General features: G+C 45.7%; 1 protein-coding gene across 5 annotated transcripts; it reads right to left on the bottom strand.

The window, feature by feature from the left end:
- Window positions 1-416: 416 nt before the first annotated feature.
- gpr156 (G protein-coupled receptor 156) lies at window positions 417-19,757 on the bottom strand. Of its 5 annotated transcripts, XM_061842443.1 has the most exons (13): window positions 19,525-19,757; window positions 17,485-17,570; window positions 17,170-17,401; window positions 10,872-11,018; window positions 9,714-9,841; window positions 8,694-8,829; window positions 8,169-8,279; window positions 7,169-7,294; window positions 6,999-7,094; window positions 5,598-5,834; window positions 4,849-5,007; window positions 3,268-4,427; window positions 417-574 (listed from the first exon to the last, which is right to left on the bottom strand). In XM_061842443.1, exons 4-13 carry the CDS (start codon window positions 10,989-10,991, stop codon window positions 541-543), a joined length of 2,307 nt encoding a protein of 768 aa, XP_061698427.1. In that variant the 5' UTR covers window positions 10,992-11,018; window positions 17,170-17,401; window positions 17,485-17,570; window positions 19,525-19,757; the 3' UTR covers window positions 417-540. The 5 variants fall into 5 exon arrangements, with proteins under 5 accessions (XP_061698427.1, XP_061698428.1, XP_061698424.1 ...); XM_061842440.1 differs by lacking the exon at window positions 417-574 and having other exon boundaries at window positions 1,271-4,427; window positions 17,242-17,401; XM_061842439.1 differs by lacking the exon at window positions 417-574 and having other exon boundaries at window positions 1,272-4,427.
- Window positions 19,758-20,186: the final 429 nt, after the last annotated feature.

Below are 20,186 nucleotides of genomic sequence, written 5' to 3'. Positions count from 1 at the left end.
ATAAATAAATTTTTAAAAAAGCCTTATGTGTGCAAGATTCCATTGGCGTACTCTATCCATGTACATGGTGTGCTGTACAAACCTGTAATAGCTCAAACATCCATCCGTCCCATTATGAATTCTCACTAATCAAGATTACTGTCCATCCATCCATTTTCTTTTGCCGCTTATCCTCACAAGGTACACAGGACGGCTGGAGCCTATCCCAAGTATCTTCAGGCAGGAGCCGGTTGCCAACCAATCGCAGGATACCTCAAACAGTCGCCTACTAAATAACCTCTTATAGTGGCCTGGAGGGTGTTTATCTACTCAACTACAGCGAGTATTGGTGTTTATTTGTCGGAGGGATTTATTTACGCAAATTCTGAAAGTAGCAGGCGTTTATTTGAGAATAGACCTCGACTGAATCACCTCAAACAGCGGCCCAGAGGGTGCTTGTTTACCCAATGGCGGCGAGTGCTACGGCTTTATTTGCAGGGAGAGATCTGTTTGAGAACAGGTTTCGGAAGCGTCGCCTCTCGGCTGCTGTCACGCCGGGACTCACGTTTTCCTCTCGTGGCTGAGTCGCGACCCACTTTAACACAATAAAAAATACATTTAAAAATAGCCTTTGAAAACATATTTGTCTGATATTTTAACTACACGTGCTTGCATGTTCATCGTAACTCATTAAGAAACTACGGCAAGTGCGTTCACAAAAACAACATTTAGTTTTTGTTTTTGGACGGAAAAAAGGTTCAAGACCAAAGCAACAATTTGGATTATTATCCATCCATCCCTCCATTTTCTTTGCCAATTATTCTCACAAGGGTTACGGGAAGTGCTGGAGCCTATCCCAGCTGAACTGGTCACCAGCCAATCGCAGGACAGATCGAGACAAACAGCCGCATTCACAATCACACCTAGGGGCAATTTAGAGTGTCCAATTAATGTTGCATGTTTTTGGGATGTGGGAGGAAACCGGAGTGCCCGGTGAAAACCCACACAGCCACGGGGAGAGCATGCAAACTCCACACAGGCGGGGCCGGGATCGACCGGGTCCTCAGAACTGTGAAGCCAACGCTTTCCAGCTGCTCCACCGTGCCACCAGGCCCTGATTATTATTTTATTTTTTTTCATTATCACTCTCTCTGAACCATTTGCACAATGGTCACTGCATCAGATTACCGCTCAATTGATCATTTCAAACTACCGGTACTCTATATTACAAGAAGACTGCATCATTTGCACGCCGGTCCTAAAAAAAAAAAAAAAAAAAAACGAAAACCAAAAAGAGTATGAACATTGCCCCATTACCAGCTGAGTCGCCGTGGCGGTTTAAATGCCACTAAATGTTGTTTTAACACGCAAATCAATAAAGTTTCTGATGCATGCCGGTCAAAATAACGGGACATGGGGGTTAAATATTTCACTGCTCCTACTCTGGTGACATAACCCAAATTCGTCGACACACACCGCAGTCTATCGCTAACCTATGCTAACACAGTGTTTAAGTCCTAATTGCAATAAATGTTTTGCATGAAAAACATTTACAGGCCATAAATATTAAACAATTCAATAAAAAGCAGTAAGGTTTGCTACAGCTTACGTAACATTTGAACTATTTTTTTTTTATGACCTACACGCAAGGGACCCAACTTGGGCTCGCGACCCACCAGTTGAGAATCACCACTCTAGAGAACCATTTTATTGAGTTAAGCAGTTTACCCAATTCTATCTATATCGAAAAACAGAACATTGACTTAGATTAGCGTAGGAGTTCCAAGTGCGTTCTGCCTTATCGCCGAGTCTGATGTATTCACGCGGCCGTCTTAACTCCACCATTCCTCTGTAAGTGTGCCAGTGGGCTTCATATGAAAAAAATAAAATAACGGGCTAATCTTAGCTGGTCTTTCCTCCCACACACGAAAGCCGGCGGAGAGGCTTTTGTGCGGTTTGTGTCGCCTCTGTTGTACGCTACAAAGAGAATCCCCCCCCCCCCCCAGTGCTTCAATATGAAGAATGAAGAAAGAGCCAGTCGAGCAAAAATAAATCAAAGATACGGCGAGACCAAAATAAATGGGCACTAAAAAAAAAAAAAAAATAAAAAGAATTCCCCATATACTTAATGATCTCGCTTTACAAATGGCGAACCAAACAAATAAAGGGTACCAAAGAACCATAGAAATGTAGTCTGGTTTCTAGCCACTGGCGCTTTGCATACTTGTTGACCTCTTCATGCAATAGAGGCTCCCCTTCAGTAAAAAAAAAAAACAAAAACAAATATTACATAAGAACAGATGAGCGTGAGAGGATTGCCAGGTCAGCTAATCTTCATTCCTCCCCTTTCCAGTGCATCCTCCCATCTTTCTAATTGTTCCTCCACCTGCTCCCTACTTTCCCTGCAGATCACAATACCTGCGAACATCATAGTCCGAGGGGATTCCGGTCTAATCTCATCTGTCAGCCTTTCCATTACTACCGCAAACAGGAAGGGGCTCAGCGCGGATCCCTGATGCAGTCCCAACTCCACCTTAAATTTTTCTGACACCTACTGCACATCTCACCGCTGTTCTGTTGCCCTCATACATGTCCTGTACTATTCTAAAATAGTTCTCTGCCACACCAGACTTGCGCATGCAGTACAACATTTCCTCTCTTGGTACTCTGTCATGACAAGTTATACTGCACTGCGTGTAAAACATTTGCGTTTGACTCGCTTCAGTGAAACAGATTCAAAACACATTGAAATAAATAACAATAAATAGAGCCCATCTTGAATTTGACTACTCCATATATATGCATCTCAAATCCGTTTTCACCCTTCTGCACGTGTATGTTTCGTTTTGGTTTGTTTTTTCTGCCAAGCTGCTATTTAATATAGAGATGTATTTGTTGCTTGGCAGTTATCGTTTGCAAAGTTGTAGTTTGCACAGGTTACATATGATTTTTCAAAATCAAATCACTATGTCATTTATTTATTTAGCCAAACTTAGGGTTGGGTGAGTTTGTTTGGACCAGAGCTCAAGGTCGCCAAATTAAGAAACAATTTTCCACGTACAGCACGTATTGTAACATAATTTACGGAATGGAATATTAATTCTATTTAAATACAAAATGTAGTCAAGTGAATTCAGCGAAGCTAAATCCAGATGAGCTTCATTGGTACTCAAATCTCTAGAGTTGAGTGAAAACACTGCAGAAAGTGGTTTTTACACAAACGTGGGTTTTAGGTCTTCCTTGAACACGACCGGACGTGCGGAGCGGTAGAGATCGTAACTTTCGTACTCGCTGTCCGAGGAGTTTGAGGAGTCCGAGGACAGGAGCGAGCCTCGCTGCAGGCAGGAGTCACAGTAAGGTCGGTGGTAGAAGCAGTAGTCGGCGGAGCTGCTCGAGTCCGAGTCCCAGTACGTGCGGGGGTCTGCTGCGTGTCCGGAGGGGTGCTCTTTGGTGTCGCCACCCGTTTCTACGTCGGACAGACTGATGTGCTGTGTAGAACACCTGTGAGGCCTTGATGCCGGACTTCTAACATCCTCATCCTGCACATCAAGGTCGCAGCTGGGAACCCGGCAGTTGCTACCATCCATAGTGACTCCTCCGTTCAGGTTGACTCCCTCGGGGTGTTTTCTTAGATTCTGACAGTCGTCCCTCATCCGCCTCTCGGCGTGGAGGCAAGGCGGCGTATAACCACGTCTGGGCGAGCGGAAGGGCGGTCGACGTTTCCTCATGGCGTAGGGGGAGATGCTGGGATAGCGGAAGACTAAAGGAGGCTTGGGTGAACGCAGGGTCCGCAGAGAGATCGGGGAGAGTGACGAGTTCTCTGTAAGTTTGCCGTGGGAAGAAGGCCTCCTCGCAGATTTTAGAACAGTTTCCAAGACCGTGTCCACACTCAGTTCTTGAAGGATCTCCTGCAACTTCTCGCTACTAACAAAACCAGCCGGTCTGGTGTTTGGTCCCAACGGGGATGTTGATCCATTACTAAACATTTCAACCTCAAAAGGGTTCAAAAGTCTGGGGGATTGTAAGGAGTTGACAAACTGAACCGTCTCCTCTGTTGTCCTAAGAAACCCCGAAAACAGTAGTGGGTCTTCCGTTATGGACTTGCATGGGCCTGTATCCAACCCACCAGAAAGAGGAAATGGGGCAGCAGCGGGGGTTACGGAGCAAGGCAAAGGTGGACAATCAGAAGATCCCAGACCACCAGGTGACGACGCAACAGTGTCGAGACGAGGGGAGACGGGCGGCGGTGGTGACAGTGTGGACTTGAAGCCACTATGAGGTAGAGAACCTGGAAGGTGACAAGACTGCAATTCTGCAGTCTGAGTGGAAGAGGAGGGGCGGTTGTCCACATCCTGCTCCTCGATGGGCTGGCTGGCCGACACCAGACGCAGAAGCTTATCTTTGGCGTTGCTCACCTGTTCTTGCAAGCTGTCAATCACGGCGTTCTTCTGGAAAACGGCAGACAAACATGAAGTTAAACCTCATTGCTTCGAGAGCGTCAAACCAAAACGAGCCTTCATTTATCATCCATCTATCCATTTTCATTAGCATTTGTCTTCATGAGTGTTGCGGCTGAACGGGAGGCTTTCCCAGATGACTTTTGGCGAGAGGTGGGGAACATCATGGAATGGTCAGCAGCCAATCACAAGGCCACACCTATGGACAATTTCGAGTCTTTAATCAAGCCAACAAGCATGGTTCTGTAACGTAGGGTCGACAATATGGAAACTCCACATTGGAAGGCCTGAGATTCAAACCCGAGACATCAGAACTGTGAGACAGACATGCCTAACCACTCTGCTGCCATGCTGCACCCATCTCATCTAATAAAATTGAAACTCAAATTAAAAACGTGTAGTCGAATAGTACCTCACTGAGGAGCTTCTTCATGGAGCTGTTCTCCCCGAGGAGGAAGTAGACGTCGTCCTGGCTGTAGACTGAAGGCTGGCTCTTACTAGGGCTGCTGAAGTACTTGGCCATCTGACTCGGGTTGATGTGATCCTCCTCAAAGTGCCGCCACTCCGTCAGCTGCTCGTATAGGCAAAGCGGGTGGAGTAAAAAAATAAAACATTAAATTCCTGTTATATGACATACCTTCCAAAAACATGCACGGTAAAGCGAAGACTACGTCGATAGCCCATAGATGTCTACGCGATTGTCAATGGTTGTTGTACGGTATATCGGCAAAGCAGTCCAAGGCGTGCGCCCCATTCTGCCCAAAATCGGCCGGGAAAGACTCCAGCCCACCCCGGACCCAATGAGGCCACAGAAAATGGACCGACAGATGACAGCATACAGACACACCCAAGTGTGTTCGGAGCGCACGGCTCACTGCCGAAATATTTCCTTCAGATGCATTCCTTTACGCTAACACAACTTTAGTGGGTCATAAAGCTGTTTGCCAGATTTACTTTCGACTCGTAAACAGTTGTGTGAGTCATCCTCCACAGAGCATCCCCCCGATACTAGTCACCAGGCTTGAGCTCTGTCCCTGGTCGTCATGGTAACAAAACTCGGACTTTCCTACAACCCAGCAGTCCATTGGAAGGGGTCTACAGTCACTCGCTTGCAACCTTCTTAAAAGGAGTCAAGGCTCCAGTGATGAGCGTTAGCGTTACCTGGGGCACAAAGAGCATGCAGTTGGTCGCCAGCGTGCAGATGAAAATGGCGCCGGCCACGGCGCCGTAGACCACGTTGGGCCAGGACGCCATGAAGACGGCCACGGGGACGACCACGCCGGAGCAGAGGGTGACCAAAGTGACGGCGGTGAGGATGGTGGGAGTCTGGTTGACCGGAGGGTGGCTGACGTCGCTGGTCAGGCCGGCCAGGTAAGTGCCGAATAGCAGGAGGCACGCCTGAGCAAAAGGACAGCGTGGGGAAAAAAAAATGATTGAAAAACTACAGAAAAAAATAAATGCAATTGTTACGACGGAATTGCCCATCTTAATGTCTGTCCAAACACAAATGCCGCATGGGCCCGACAGTTAGAAAATAATTTTTTTAAATTCTGATTTTATTTTTTGTTTAATTCCGGATTTTTTTGGGGGGGGTAATATGAGTTTATTATCCCATTGTGACTTTTTTTAGGAGGCTATTTGCATAAATTGACTGATTTCTGATGAGTAAAAAAAAAAAATATTGGGAAGAGTCCTACTTTTCTTTTAAATAGTAAGAGATTATTTCCATCCTACATTTTTTTTGTATAACCTTTTCCTTGCACTGCTGTAATTACGACTTTAAATCCATAATTTATGCTTGCAGAAATCTGACTTTGTTCTTATAAAATGGAGACTTTTACCAGTAATATTACCACTTTAAAAATTGTAACATGAAAGGTTCATCATATTTCTTGTAACATTACAACTTGCGGTTTTTGTCACAAGATGACATTCGTCTTGGACATATTTAACTTAATTTATCCAATCGTTTCACCGTTGTGAAAAATGTCATTTTTACTCTGCACCGTGGCACTTCATTCTCATCAAATTATATCTATATAAATAATAATAATAATAATTTAGAATATATTCTGATCAAATTGGTGGTGATACTATGATGTTTCCCTGTAAAACTACAGTAGATCTGACTTTGGTCGGATCAAATTCCGCTTTTTTGCCTGCATAATTATGAATTTATTCTCCCAAAAATTCCCACTTTACAGTTGCAAAATGTCTCCTCTCTTGCCGTCACTTTATTTTGGTAACACGGTACTTTTTTTTTTTAAGTATATATAAATCTAGTGTGGGGCAGCACGATGGATTAGCTAGAAAGTTGAGGTCCCAGGTTTGATCCCAGCCCCGCCCAGTTCAGGGTGTACCCCGCCGACTGCACGTTGACAGCCGGGATAGGCTCCAGCACTCCCGCAACCTTCGTGAGGATAAGCGGCTAAGACAATGAATGGATGGATATCCAGTGTGGCCCTTCCGTGACGCCTCAACACTCTTGCGCTAAGAACCCAAACGTCAACGCCAAACCCAAAGTCTAACGGTTATTTTTGAGCAGCGGGTGACACGACGTACCTTTTTCAAAACTATAATGATAACCCACAGATTCGAGTATGCAGACGAGCAGGAATCAAGTTGGGACAATGAACAGGAGATTTCCTTCTCCGCCATCTAGAATGAGGGAAAAACGTATTTCTAGTGAGGGCAAATCGTGGCATCAATTCATTCAGCTGTACCCGACTTACCTTAACGACTGCGCCGAGCGATCGAGAACAGCGGATGGGGTCTGAGAGGTTCCAGGCAGTCAGGACCAGCAGGTCCACCAGGATCAAGAGAGCCACCATGGCCATTAGCTGAATGTCTCGGATGATCTGACACACACACAAAAAAAAAACACGGGCGTACAAAGGAGTACCAGTGAGTTTTAGACCATAAGGAGGTGGCGGATGTTTTCCAACGTAAAAGTATTTGTCGACACGGGGGTGCTGGGTAATGTTTGAAATGTGTCGACGGGCAAATTGTTCTTGCCAAAAGGGCTTAGCCCTTTTTTCACCAAGGGTAACAGGGTTGGTTGGTGCTTGAGCACCACTTTGGGTCTCTTTGTGTGCGCGTCCCTGATCCTTTGTCATCTCCGTATACAAGGAACGCGTCACGAGCCGTACCAACAATTAAATCCTCTTCCGCAATAAATCTGTGTAGCCACCTTTTGCCATTCATAGAAAACATTTAAATATTTCAGTGTAGTGATGCCTTGCGATACACGTTTATTCTTTATATTTTGCTTTGACTTACAAACAAAAATTTGTGATACGAGCAGCAGCGGTGGCAGTGAACGCAACTTAACGTACGTCACAATGAGCAGGAGTTTGTCAAATATAAAACAATTTGGCCAAAAACAGACTACAAAATGTCAAGCTAAACATAAAATAAGGAGAACACAAATACACTGTGTATTTAAAACAAGTCAGTTACTTTTGCTTAATGCTAACAAACAATGAGAAACGCCACCGAGCGGCTAACAAAGCCAGAACGTCACATTGTTACAACCGTTTACAAAACAGATATTTGAACACAAGCGTTGGAGCAACACATGCAGACAGATAATATAACAACTCTCAGAGGCAAATATTAATGAAGTTGCAATTTGAATCTCAAACCTCAGGACTACGAGGGAGATGTGCAAAACCGCTGGTGCGCCACGTTGCATTTAAATTAACAACCAGGTTCCGGTACACAAATACATACCACTCTCTTGTCGGGCACTCTCTGGGTGAATACTCGGTACAGCCGCCAGGTTTTCCCCAAAATGGGTCCGAACACCATGGTGCTGCCGAGGCACAGGGTCCACACCCGAGCCTGTGGGAAGGAAAAATGGAGAATATATATATATATATATATATATATATATTTGACATTTCACTTTTTAATACCAATTGATCGGTAACCCAAATGACGGGGTGGACAGCTATATGATCGTTAAAATGGAACATATGGATTACAAAGGTTGTGGATAGTAAAAACCCTGTAAAAATATTTTTGATTTCATATCATTTGACGACTTCTTACACGCACTGGAGTTAGCGTAGCAGCATGTAGCACCTGCCAAAATCACGTACAACCAATGGAAAAAAATAAACAGCATGAAAGAAGGAAACATTTTCAAAGACTTATTGAACGAGTATGCGCGCAAATGATTGGACACTTATAATAAGAACCCATATTTCCATCTTTGCCCTCAGCTCGCTTTCAATAGACGTGAGAGCTACTGACGTGCAGTACGGCGGTCGAAGCGCCGAACTGGGGCTGCGCCGGCGTGTCCACGGCGAACAGGAAGCCGCTGATGTAGGCGAGGACGCTTCCCAACAGGCTCAGCATGTTCAGGTTGGGACTGGACATCTTCACTATCCTTGGAGAAAAAAACAAATGCACACACACGCACACAAAAACAAACAAACAAAAAAACTTAAACTCAGTTCTGCTTTCGGTGACACAGTCAAAAAGCAGCTAAATTAGCAAAAATGTTTATGCTAAGAGCTCTTACAAACAAAATGGTTTTGATTTGAACCAGAAATATGTTCTTGCTTGATCAACCTAAAAAAAACAAAAGTCACCTTTGTACTAATGAAGTACTTTTCAGTAAGTTTTCGACTAAGTGAACACCTGGCTTGACATATGACACTACCGTAATTTCTGGCCCATAAGCCGGGACTTTTTTCACTTGTTTTCAAACCTGCGGTTTATGCGGTGATGCGGCGCTAGCATTAGTGCAGTGCTAGCGGTAGCGCACCTGCTTATAAGCTTCGGTACACAGAAAGTGTTTAACGCTAGTGCATCGCTAACTCTAGCGCCGCACTAACGGTAGAACCGTACTAACGCTAGCTACGCTTATTACTAGCGCCATGCTAGCATTAAACTCTTTCTATGTTCCGAGGCCTATAACCAGGTGCGCTCTGTAAGCCGGGAATTTACGATACATGAAAACAAAGTTGTTTTCCTCGTGTGGGTAAAGAATACGCTGCTGCCCTCGCTATATCCCGGTTCACCTATTCCATTTTTGGATTTTAGATTTTTAGATACTTCACCGTATCAGCAATTTTGAGTCTACGCTCTAATTGTCAGTAGTAATAATTCCAAAAAGTACATAATTTTTTACATCCATTTTCCCCTCATTTCCTATACGTTACTCATACCTTTTGTACAGGATTTTTTTTGGTGTTCTATGAATTTATTACTGTATTTATCCCCCCACCCCAAAAAAAGCCATTTGCTCCAATAAGGGGTGAGCGCTACCTGTTGTGTTTGAAGCGCAGGGTGAAGAGCAGGAAGCAGAAGGCCACCAGGATGCCGCAGGAGAGCAGCGTCCACACCACGGCGCTCAGAACCGGGGAAAGCGAGCGTCTCGGGAAGTCCGTGGCCACCTGGGAACACGGCGCGCCTTAACACACGCGGTACTGCGCATACCCAGACAATTCAACCATCCATTTTCTTTGCTGCTTATCCTCACGAGGGTCGCGAGGAGTGCTGGAGCCTATCCCAGCTGTTAACGGGCAGGAGGCGGGGTACACCCTGAACTGGTCGCCAGCCAATCGCAGGGCACACGGAGACAAATAGCCACAATCACACCTAGGGGCAATTTAGAGTGTCCAATTAATATTGCATGTTTTTGGAATGTTGGATGGAAACCGCAGTGCCCGGAGGAAACCCACGCAGGCATGGGGAGAACATGCAAACTCCACACAAGCGGGTCCGGTATGCAACCCAGGACCTCAGAACTGTGAGACGCTTTACCAGCTGAGCCACCGTGTCGCCTACCCAGAGTATTTACATCGTAAATACTACATAATACCAGGTCGGAAATTTTACGACATTTACTTGCGCTGCATCAAAGACTCCGCCACTAGATGGCGATAACGACAGCAAATGTCACAATATCCGGCAGCTATCGGTTCTCGGGGTATGCTGCTGCAAAAACTCAAAATCATATCAGGATTATTTAATTTTTTTGTTTATTTTTAATTGGAATAAGTAAAAACACATTTGTTTTGGGAGGTTTTTTTTTTCCTTTTTCAAAATGACAAATTGGGCGGCATAGTGGAGCAGCTGGAAAGAGTCGGTCTCACAGTTCTGAGGTACCGGGTTCAATCCCGGACGCGCGTATGTGGAGTTTGCGTGTTCTCCCCGTGCCTGCTTGGGTTTTCTCCGGGTACTCCGGTTTCCTCCCACATCCCAAAAACATGCGACATTAACTGGACACTCTAAATTGCCCCTAGGTGTGATTGTGAGTGCGACTGTTTGTCTCGATGTGCCCTGCGATTGGCCGGCGACCAGTTCAGGGTGTACCCCACCTCCTGCCCGTCGACAGCTGGGATAGGCTCCAGCCCTCCCTGCGACCCTCGTGAGGATAAGCGGCAAAGAAAATGGATGGATATGAGTGGTGTCTGCGATTACCCGGCTGAGGTTGCACAGTCTCTGCAGGACCTCCGCGCTCTCCTGCTGCCTGCGGACCCCCGAGCGGCCGAGGCAGGCCGGGGAATCGCAGCGAGAGCTGCAGTTCCACTCGGGCTCCATGACTCAGGCGACTTTCACGCGCACATCCTGTTCAAAATAAAAACAAATCCGGGGTAACGTCGGAGGGAATTTTACCTTTCACCTGCAATACACAAGGTCGACCACAGTGGGGCGGTCTCACATGGACGCCCATGGCTATGACACTTTATTAGGTACACTTGCGAGCTCCAATACAAGTTGCGGCATGACAAATTATGGAGCAGTTATTTTCTGCTAAATCATTTCACAATATGTTTAGCATTGCTTTTGCCAACAGATAAGAACTGGATTTATCATAACTGTTACTTTAATTCACCGTTTCCCAACTGTATTTATTAAGCCAAAACACATTTTATATGAAAAAAAAACCTCTTGGCACACCACCAGACAACATGACAAAAATATTATGTATTTTATGCAATAATGATAATCTTAAAAAGTGTAAAAGTAGCTATTTTGTTTTATTTATTTATAGTAGCCAATTTGTTTTATTGATTTGTTTTTTGTTTTTTTTTTGGTCTTTTGAAATACTTGTACTCTTTTACAGTGATCACAATCGCCATTATTCCATTTCATTTACCAGGCCACTTATCCTCACAAGGGTCACGGGATTGCAGCACCATTTCTGAGTCCACACCAAAGTCAAGCATGTGTACCAAAACACCATCAGTGACACAATATTATTATTATTAAATGTAGTAGTCGTGTTATTGTTATTACATTCTTATTACTAAGATTATAATTGCAAGAATTTTTTTTTTTTGGTTACACGGCGTATATATTGGATCTTATGTGACAGAACAAATACCAGCAAAATTACTGCTGGTTATTTTTACTACATATTATTGTTTCCTGCGGTGGGACGGTGGCTCAGCTGGTAAAGCGTTGGCCTCACAGTTCTGAGGACCCGGGTTTAATCCCGGCCCCGCCTGTGTGGAATTTGCATGTTCTCCACGTGCCTACGTGGGTTTCCTCCCACATCCCAAAAAACATGCAACATTAGTTGGAGACTCTAAAATTGCCCCAAGGTGTGATTGTGAGTCCGGCCGTTTGTCTCAATGTGCCCTGTGATTGGCTGCCGACCAGTTCACGGTGTAGTTAGCCTTTCACCTGAAGCTAGTTGGGATAGGCTCCAGCAATCCCTGCTGATCCTTGCATCTTTCATCAATCCTTGCATTTGTGAGGATAAGCAGCTAAGAAAATGGATGGATATGAAACGTCATAGGTCATCATCCAAGCCACTTATCCTCACAAGGGTTGCGGGGAAAAGCTGGAGCCTATCCCACCCTGAACTGGTCGCCAGTCAGCATCACTGAGCGGGAATCGATCCCACACTGCCCGCACCAAAGGCAGGCGTGTGTACCACTACCCCGTCAGTGATTCTGATTTGAAATTTAAAAAAAAATTTTAAAAAATGTATTATCTTCCTGTCATGTAATTATTTCACAAAAGTTATTTTAATTTCTATTCCCGCTTGGACAATTTGCATGTATGTGCTCCGATCGGTGCAAATTGCTTGCTGACGTACGTATGTAAACATTTTGCTTGTTGTTGCCATCATTTGTACCAAAAATCTATTCCCAAGTTGAAGATCTAAATAAATTCTTTTCATTCTTGGCATGATCCTAGCGTGCGCTCCAGCCAAAAAGCTGTAATTTGCACCTCTGCCGAGCACAAAAGCGTCGGAGCGACGACTCAACAAAGTCAGTTTGCCGCCGTGCCCGCGGGCCCTCCCACCCGCCTTTGCCCTCTCTGCACAGACATGTAGATGCCCTCGCCTGCCTGGAACTCGAGCTCGCGATCACCCGGAGCGACGGTGACTCAACCGCGCGGCGGGTCGGACCGGCGTTTAACACGGGCGACGTGACGTAGTGGGCGTCGCGCGGTTGCTCGCTCGAAGTCTCGACGAAGTTGCTGTTCTGGCCAAACCGATGAATACTTCGCGGCTCACAGTCTCGTAAATAAAACCGAAGCCCTAAAAGTAGGAAATGGCGCGAAGGTGACACGTCTCGATTCAGTTTTGTATGGCGGGAGGAGCCGGGATTAGCCTGGGTTGTTAGTGGAGATTACGGCGAGTCTCTGCAGGTCCATACATTTTTTTTTACCACTGCTGATATCATTCTGTTTAGCCACGCTGATTGATGATATAACATGGCAGATATAAAAAGTACACACACCCCTGTTCAAATAAGGTTTGGTGATACGGTAAAATCAGACCAAGATAAATCAAGCAAAAGGTTTTTTTTCCCCAAAATTCATCCAACCTATATGAGATACAAAATCTAAAGATTTTTGAGGGGGAAAGTAAAACGGCGGGATGGTGGATCAGCTGGTAAAGCGTTGGCTTCACAATCCTGAGGACTCTGGTTCGATCCTGACCACCCCCCCACCGTGTGGAGTTTGCCTGTTCTCACCGTGCCTGCGTGGGGTTTCCTCCCACATCCCAAAAACATGAAACATGAACTGGACACTCTAAATTGCCCCAAGGTGTGATTGTGAGTGCGGCTGTTTGTTTTGATGAGCCCTGCGATTGGCTGGTGACCAGTTGAGGGTGTACCCCGGCCCCTGCCCTCCTCCGGACAGCTGGGATAGGCCGCAGCACTCCCCGTGACCCTTGTGAGGATACGTGGCTAACAAGACGGCTGGAAAGTAAAACTAAATTTATCAGATAAAGTGATTGCAAAAGTGTGCACACCCTCCTATAACTGTGAGCTGTGGCTCTGCTGAAAGTTAACCAGCAAATCACCAACCTGCCACCATTTAAGATTAACCCCAAAATAACATACAATGTCCTAGTGGGCTGTTACTGCTTTTTTTTTTTTTTTTTTTTTTTTTAATAAGCAGAAGCATGATAATACTTGACTATATGTGTGAGTTCCAGCTACTGATGTTGCTGCCGTGTTTCATCACTGTACGTTTGGTGTTCTTTTTGTGGCGAGCGCGTTTGTGTTTTTGCGGCACGAAATAACGTCGTAACTTTTGGAATTATGGCCCAAATGTTCAACCTCTGTTTCATCCGACTGTAACAATATCTCGTGGAAAATGTTCTATAAAAGAAATTGATGTTGAACTGAATTAGCATAACCAAGTTGGACGGATGTCATATTGTCAGTTCTTTTGGACGTTAAAATAAATATGAAAGCGGCCATGAAAACAACATAGCTCGTCGTCTTTTGGCATTGTTGCAGATTGAACTTTCTCAACTACGAATGGACAGCCCAGCCCACAGTGACCCGGTTCCCCAAAAACGAGCGGCGGCGGCTGAGAACAATGCAGCCGCATATCTGGGAAACGTCTGCACTTCCTCTTCTCGTCCTTTCCGTCGCTTTTCCGAGTCTGGCCTGCGCTCCTGCCGCGGTAGAACGAGGCATTTCCCGCCATTCCCACGTCGGCAACGGCGAGAGGTCAGCAGAGGGGGGCGACATCCGGCGCCGAGCATTTTTCGGCTCTTCGCGCTCATGCTCACGAGGTTTTTTGAAACACCTGAACTTTTTACATCTTGAACTTTCACTTATCTTTCATAGCTTGACTTGACTAAAGCTCTCCTGCTCCTATCTCTAATCAACTTTTTTCTACCTGGATTTCTTGCGAGAGCTCTCGTACATTTTAGTCATCCACCCGTCCGCCGTATCGCTTATCCTCATAAGCATCATATCTCCGGCGACAATCGTGAGCCTCCTCCCCCAATCCAAACTGACGGAAAAACATAATCATCAATTATTTGCAACCATTCCAATTCACCTCCCGCGGCCTCGGCCCAACTCGGCTTTGACCACAAACGTGAGGATTTGCCATCGTATCTTTTGGATCGATTTAACACCAACGATGGTTGGCCTTTATTATTACATCCATCCATTTTCTTAGCCGCTTATCCCCACAAGGGTGCCGGAGCCAATCCCAGCTGTCAACAGGCAGGAGGCGGGATACACCCTGAACTGGTCGCCAGCCAATCGCAGGGCACATCGAGACAAACAGCCGCACTCGCAATCACACCTCGGTGCAATTTTAGAATGTCCAATTAATGTTGCATGTTTTTGGGATGTGGGAGGAAACCGGAGGGCCCGGAGAAAAGCCACACAGGCACGGGGAGAACATGCAAACGCCACACAGGTGGGGCCAGGATTGAACCCAGGACCTCAGAACTGTGAGGCCAACGCTTTCCAGCTGCGCCACCGTGCCGTCCACCTGATTATTATTTTTTTTTAATTATCACTTTCTCTGCACCATTTGCACAATGGTCACTGTATCAGATTATTGCTCAATTAGTCATTTCAAACCACCAGTACTCAAAATCACGAGATGACCAACATAATTTGCACGGTAGTCCCAAATACCAAAAACTATCAGCATTTCCGCAATACCAGTAACGTTTCATTGCTGAGTGACTCTCCGTATTCCGTTTCTACATTTTCATACACCAAAAGAATTTCCCGTCTTCCACCGAACCGGCTCGTCTCCAACGACCCGAGACAAACTCTTTGCACGTCTGCCAAATAAAGACGATTCGGTTTAACACGCATCTTTCAGAGGCGCCCAACAATGGGGCCTCCGGTGACTTTGATACTTGTTGTGTTCCCTACTTCGGACTGATCCCGTCTGACTTTTTAATCAAAGCAATAGCGCCTAATCCCGTTTCACTGTATCAATTGTCCCACTTTTAGGATTAAGATCAGCCGCTGCCCTCTTATAAATCCGACCCAATATTGAAGCATTCCACCTCGCCCGGCGCTCCCTTCATCAGTTTCTCTCTAAGCCGAGTTAGAATGCAATTTATTGGGGATAATCGCCGGGCGCACGGCGGTGCATTTTGCGGCAATGGCGCCTGATTGGGAGGGCGACTAATCTGGTTCGCGGAGGCTGCCCTGTGGGACGCCTTTTTACCGACTCCACCGAGATGCTATTTCGAGTACCTGCTCGGCTCGGGATCCAAGCGTTCTACTTTGATATAGCGAACGGCAAAGGACAACCATAATAAAGATGCAGTTTTATAAGAATAAAGTAATAAATAATAAGTAAGTAAAAATATTGCTGTTGTTCTTCATTTGTTACGGTCTCTTTCTCAAACTGATGCCTTCAATGCCGTGTGGTTTTTCCAGTTATCAGGAGTACTAAGTGCTGAGGCGATCACTTCAAACCAAAATAAGTGCGTGAAAGACGGAGTCCCGTTCTCCTCCCCTCATCCCAGCGTCTTAAAAACACATCAAATATTGCTACAACATGAACACACAAAAAAATTTTAAAAAGCATGAACGAAGGAGCCCACTTGCTAAGCGATTCCGAGCCCTGATCGATGATCATTTTGATATCAAACTGCATTGTCTTCTGACACATGGGGAAAGTGGTTTGGTCTTTTATTTCAAATAAATATGCTTTAAAAAGCTCATTTTTTTAGGCTTGGAATGCATTATTTCTTTTTCCATTCATTCTAATGGGAAACATCGATTCGGTTTTCGAACAAATCACTTCTTGAACCATTTTTCTGGAACGGATTGTGGTCGAGAACCGAGGCATCACTGTACTGTGTGTTCTTTGTTTTTTACTCTTACCCGGTTTTTATAGCATGTTTACATCGTGTAATGTCTTCCTGAGGAAGGAAAACCGATTCACGTTTCATCTATTAAATGAATGTCGGGATAAGAGTAAAAGCACAACCGGCGCAATAACGCCGGACCTGCTGTTTGCCACGGCCCACAGCAGGCATTCACACGTCAGAGTCGCAACAATATGGATCATATATTCAATATTATATTATGTTCAAATAGGTCTACAGTGTGTTAAAAAAAAAAAAAAAAACAAGATCACATTTAAACAGTGTGGGTGTAAAACTAAATTTGAAAAAAATGTTTTTATATGGCACTCTAAATTGCGACTAGGTGTGATTGTGAGTGCGGCTGTTTGTCTCTATGTGCCCTGCGATTGGCTGGCGACCGGTTCGGGGTGTACCCCGCCTCCTGCCCGTTGACAGCTGGGATAGGCTCCAGCACTCCCCGCGACCCTCGTGAGGATAAGGAGCAAAGAAAATGAAAATTTTTTTACGTGGTCCTAGATATCGCTGCGATTCAGTTGACATAATTTCCAATGAGGCAGTTAAATTGACATTAGAACGGCGCTTTATTTTTAAGTTAAGTTAAGTTTTCCACCGTTGTGTTCCATCCACGTATTTATTTTAATTTCAGACATGACAAATATACAATCTCACCAATGCCCTCGGACGACGGAAGCGCTGGAAGCGAATCAATGGGGAGGCGCGGGTGGAACGAATGGAGCCGACCTGAGGGCGATCCCCGTCGTCCGCTCCCGTCGCGGCTCCCATGGCCCACGAGACGTCGAAGGTGGCCTCGCGTCGGGTCCCCCGCCGCGGCCGGCCGAGAATCCCACCGCTCGTGTGTCGAACTTTCCACACCAGCTCCTGTCGGGAGAAGCTCGCCGCACTGAGGGTGAAAGAGAAGGGAGGTGTGTGTGTGTATCACAGGAAGGGTGTGTGTGTGTGTGTGTGTGTGTGTGTGTCACACACATTTTCCCACCCTATTGGGTTGAGACTGTCATGGTAGACGAAGGCTGTGACAGAATCCTCTGGGACAGGGTGGCACATGCGCGGGGCTACAATGCAAACAAACGCGCTTACTTGGAAAAAGAAAATGGAAAAAAGATACACACACAGATCACGTTGAATGCCTTGGCTGATGTGACGGCATTTGGATACATCGAGGTGTCAAAATTTCCAATTGATACGAGGTGAAAGCATTTCGTCAGAAGATTTTCCCGATAGTGACACACACAATAATAAAAGTCTCACGGCTGGTTGGGGCCGCTTCAAAATAGAAAGACAAGAACATATGCACCCCCCCCCTCTCACACACACACACACACATTCCTGACGAGGGTGTGTCAGGACAAATCATAGCTGGAAGAGACACACCAACACATCCCCGTAATATAAACACAATTGCAATGAAAATACACTCACATGACCACTGTCGGATCGGTACACGTTCAACAATTTGTTTCTCTTGTTTCTTCCTCGCACGGGCCGGGATAAGGTATCCAAAATATGATATTGAAAATATTATGAAGGCTGCACAGTGGATGAGCTGGGAAAGCGTCGGCCTCGCAGTTCTGAGGTCCCGGGTTCAATGCTGGACCCGCCTGTGTGGAGTTTGTGCCGGCGTGCCTTTTCTCCGCTTTATCTCGCACATCCCAAAAACATGCAACATTAATTGTACAGTCTAAATTGCCCGTAGGTGTGATTGTGAGTGCGGCTGTTTGTCTCTATGTGCCCTGCGATTGGCTGGCGACCCGTTCAGGGTGGACCCCGCCTCCTGCCCGTTGACAGCAGGGATAAGCACCGGCACTCCGCGTGACGCTTGTGAGGATAAGCGGCAAAGAAAATGGATGGATGAAAAGTACAATGTAAAGCAATGTATCTCCTTGTCGCTGTCCAATCAATCAAAAGCATGCACCTCAGAGCCGCTATCCAGCAATTACCAAACTCTATGATTTTAATTTTGTATCACCCACCCCCCCCAATATATATATATATATTTTTTTTTTTAAATTTTTTTTTTTATGTATATATATATATGCCTTGTATTGGACAGTGATGACTCAAATGTTGTGTTCTAACACCTGTAACTATGGTGTGGAAGCATTTCCAAATTATATTCTTATCCATCCATCTTCTTAGCCGCTTATCCTCACAAGGGTCACGGGGTGTGCTGGAGCCTATCCCAGGTGTCAACGGGCAGGAGGCGGGGTACAGCCTGAACTGGTCGCCAGCCAATCGCAGTGCACATAGAAACAAACAACCAATCACACTCACAATCACACCTATGGGCAATTTAGAGGGTCCAATTAATGCTGCATGTTTTTGGGATGTGGAGAAAACCCACTCAGGCAAGGGGAGAACATGCAAACTCCGCACAGGCGGGGCCGGGATGGAACCCCGGTCCTCAGAACTGTGAGGCCAACGCTCTCCAGTTTATATTCTTTAATGTTTTTAAATATATTCAGATTTTTTGGGACTGGGATTATGGTCATGTTAAAAAGCAGTAGCAACAAGTGGAAATGGGCAACCCCCCCCCCCCCAAAAAAAAAGAGCAAGCGTGGAGGTGTCGCAAGCACTTTGGGATCTGATGACAGCCCGCTGGTCTCCCTAACCAGGAACAAAAGCGACCCTGTTCCACGCAGCGCGTGTCGGCGGCAATCGGGTGTCCCCGCAGATCGGGTTTAACGCGGACTCGCGAGGCCTGCTGGCGACCGCTGAGGTCGGATTACTCGCAAGATGAATATTTCATCGACACGCACACAGAGAACAGCAGAAGTCAGATAATCAAGTTCAATTATTGAAGTGCTCCCGTGCTAACTTTTTTTTTTTTAGCTAGGTCACCACTGAAGTTGTTGCTACTTCGGCAACGCTGTCATGATTTTATAGCGACTGTTTGACGTTTTCTGGGACTAACTAAGAAGGAGGTTTAGTTTAGTTTAGAAATTCCACGGAAATTGATCAAAGTTTGCCACCTGTGACAAAAAAAAAAAAAATAATGGGAATGCTTACCATTAGCTTTTCCCATCGGGCTCGCCAAAGGCATGTTTTTTTGTTTTGTTTTGATACCGTCGCGCATTTCATACACAAAGTTAACTCCATATGATTTAAAAAATAATTTCAGATCACTCGGTAGGATTAAAAAGTGTTCTGGGCGAGCCTTTGCCGTCCTCGTAAAGGCAGAATTCAACCATACGCGCAGGTGTAGCTGATGAAGTGTCACGTGACACGCGTTCAAGCGGAAACCTTCACCGGGTCAGAATTTTCCAGCTCGATTGTTGCTGGCGGGTGGCAGCAGTTTCCTGCCGGTGGAATCATCGACACGTGACCGCGCCGACTGCCACAAATAGCGGAGGGACTCGAAATACTCCAAGCGGGACACCAAAACTGTCATTTTACCTCATTGGAGGGATTAACGCACAATGGGTCCATGTTTGACGTGAGAAGAACCAAACCGGAGACAGAACTGGATCAGCAAGACGTGACCCTTGACTGAAGGATTAAAGCATCAGATTTCATTTCATTAAAAAAAAAAAAAATGTATGGTAGAAACAGTAACCAAGGATCCTACGGCTCCATCAGTGGCGGTCCTAGCTGAAATAGCGCCATGGGGGGGGGGGGGGTGGCACACACAGTAGAAAAAGCCATTGTGTCACTATTGTGATACGGGTCAG

This window comes from Syngnathoides biaculeatus, chromosome 14, assembly GCF_019802595.1.
Source record: "Syngnathoides biaculeatus isolate LvHL_M chromosome 14, ASM1980259v1, whole genome shotgun sequence".
Classification (NCBI taxonomy): Eukaryota; Metazoa; Chordata; class Actinopteri; order Syngnathiformes; family Syngnathidae; genus Syngnathoides; species Syngnathoides biaculeatus.
This window is presented reverse-complemented; position numbering and strand designations above follow the sequence as displayed.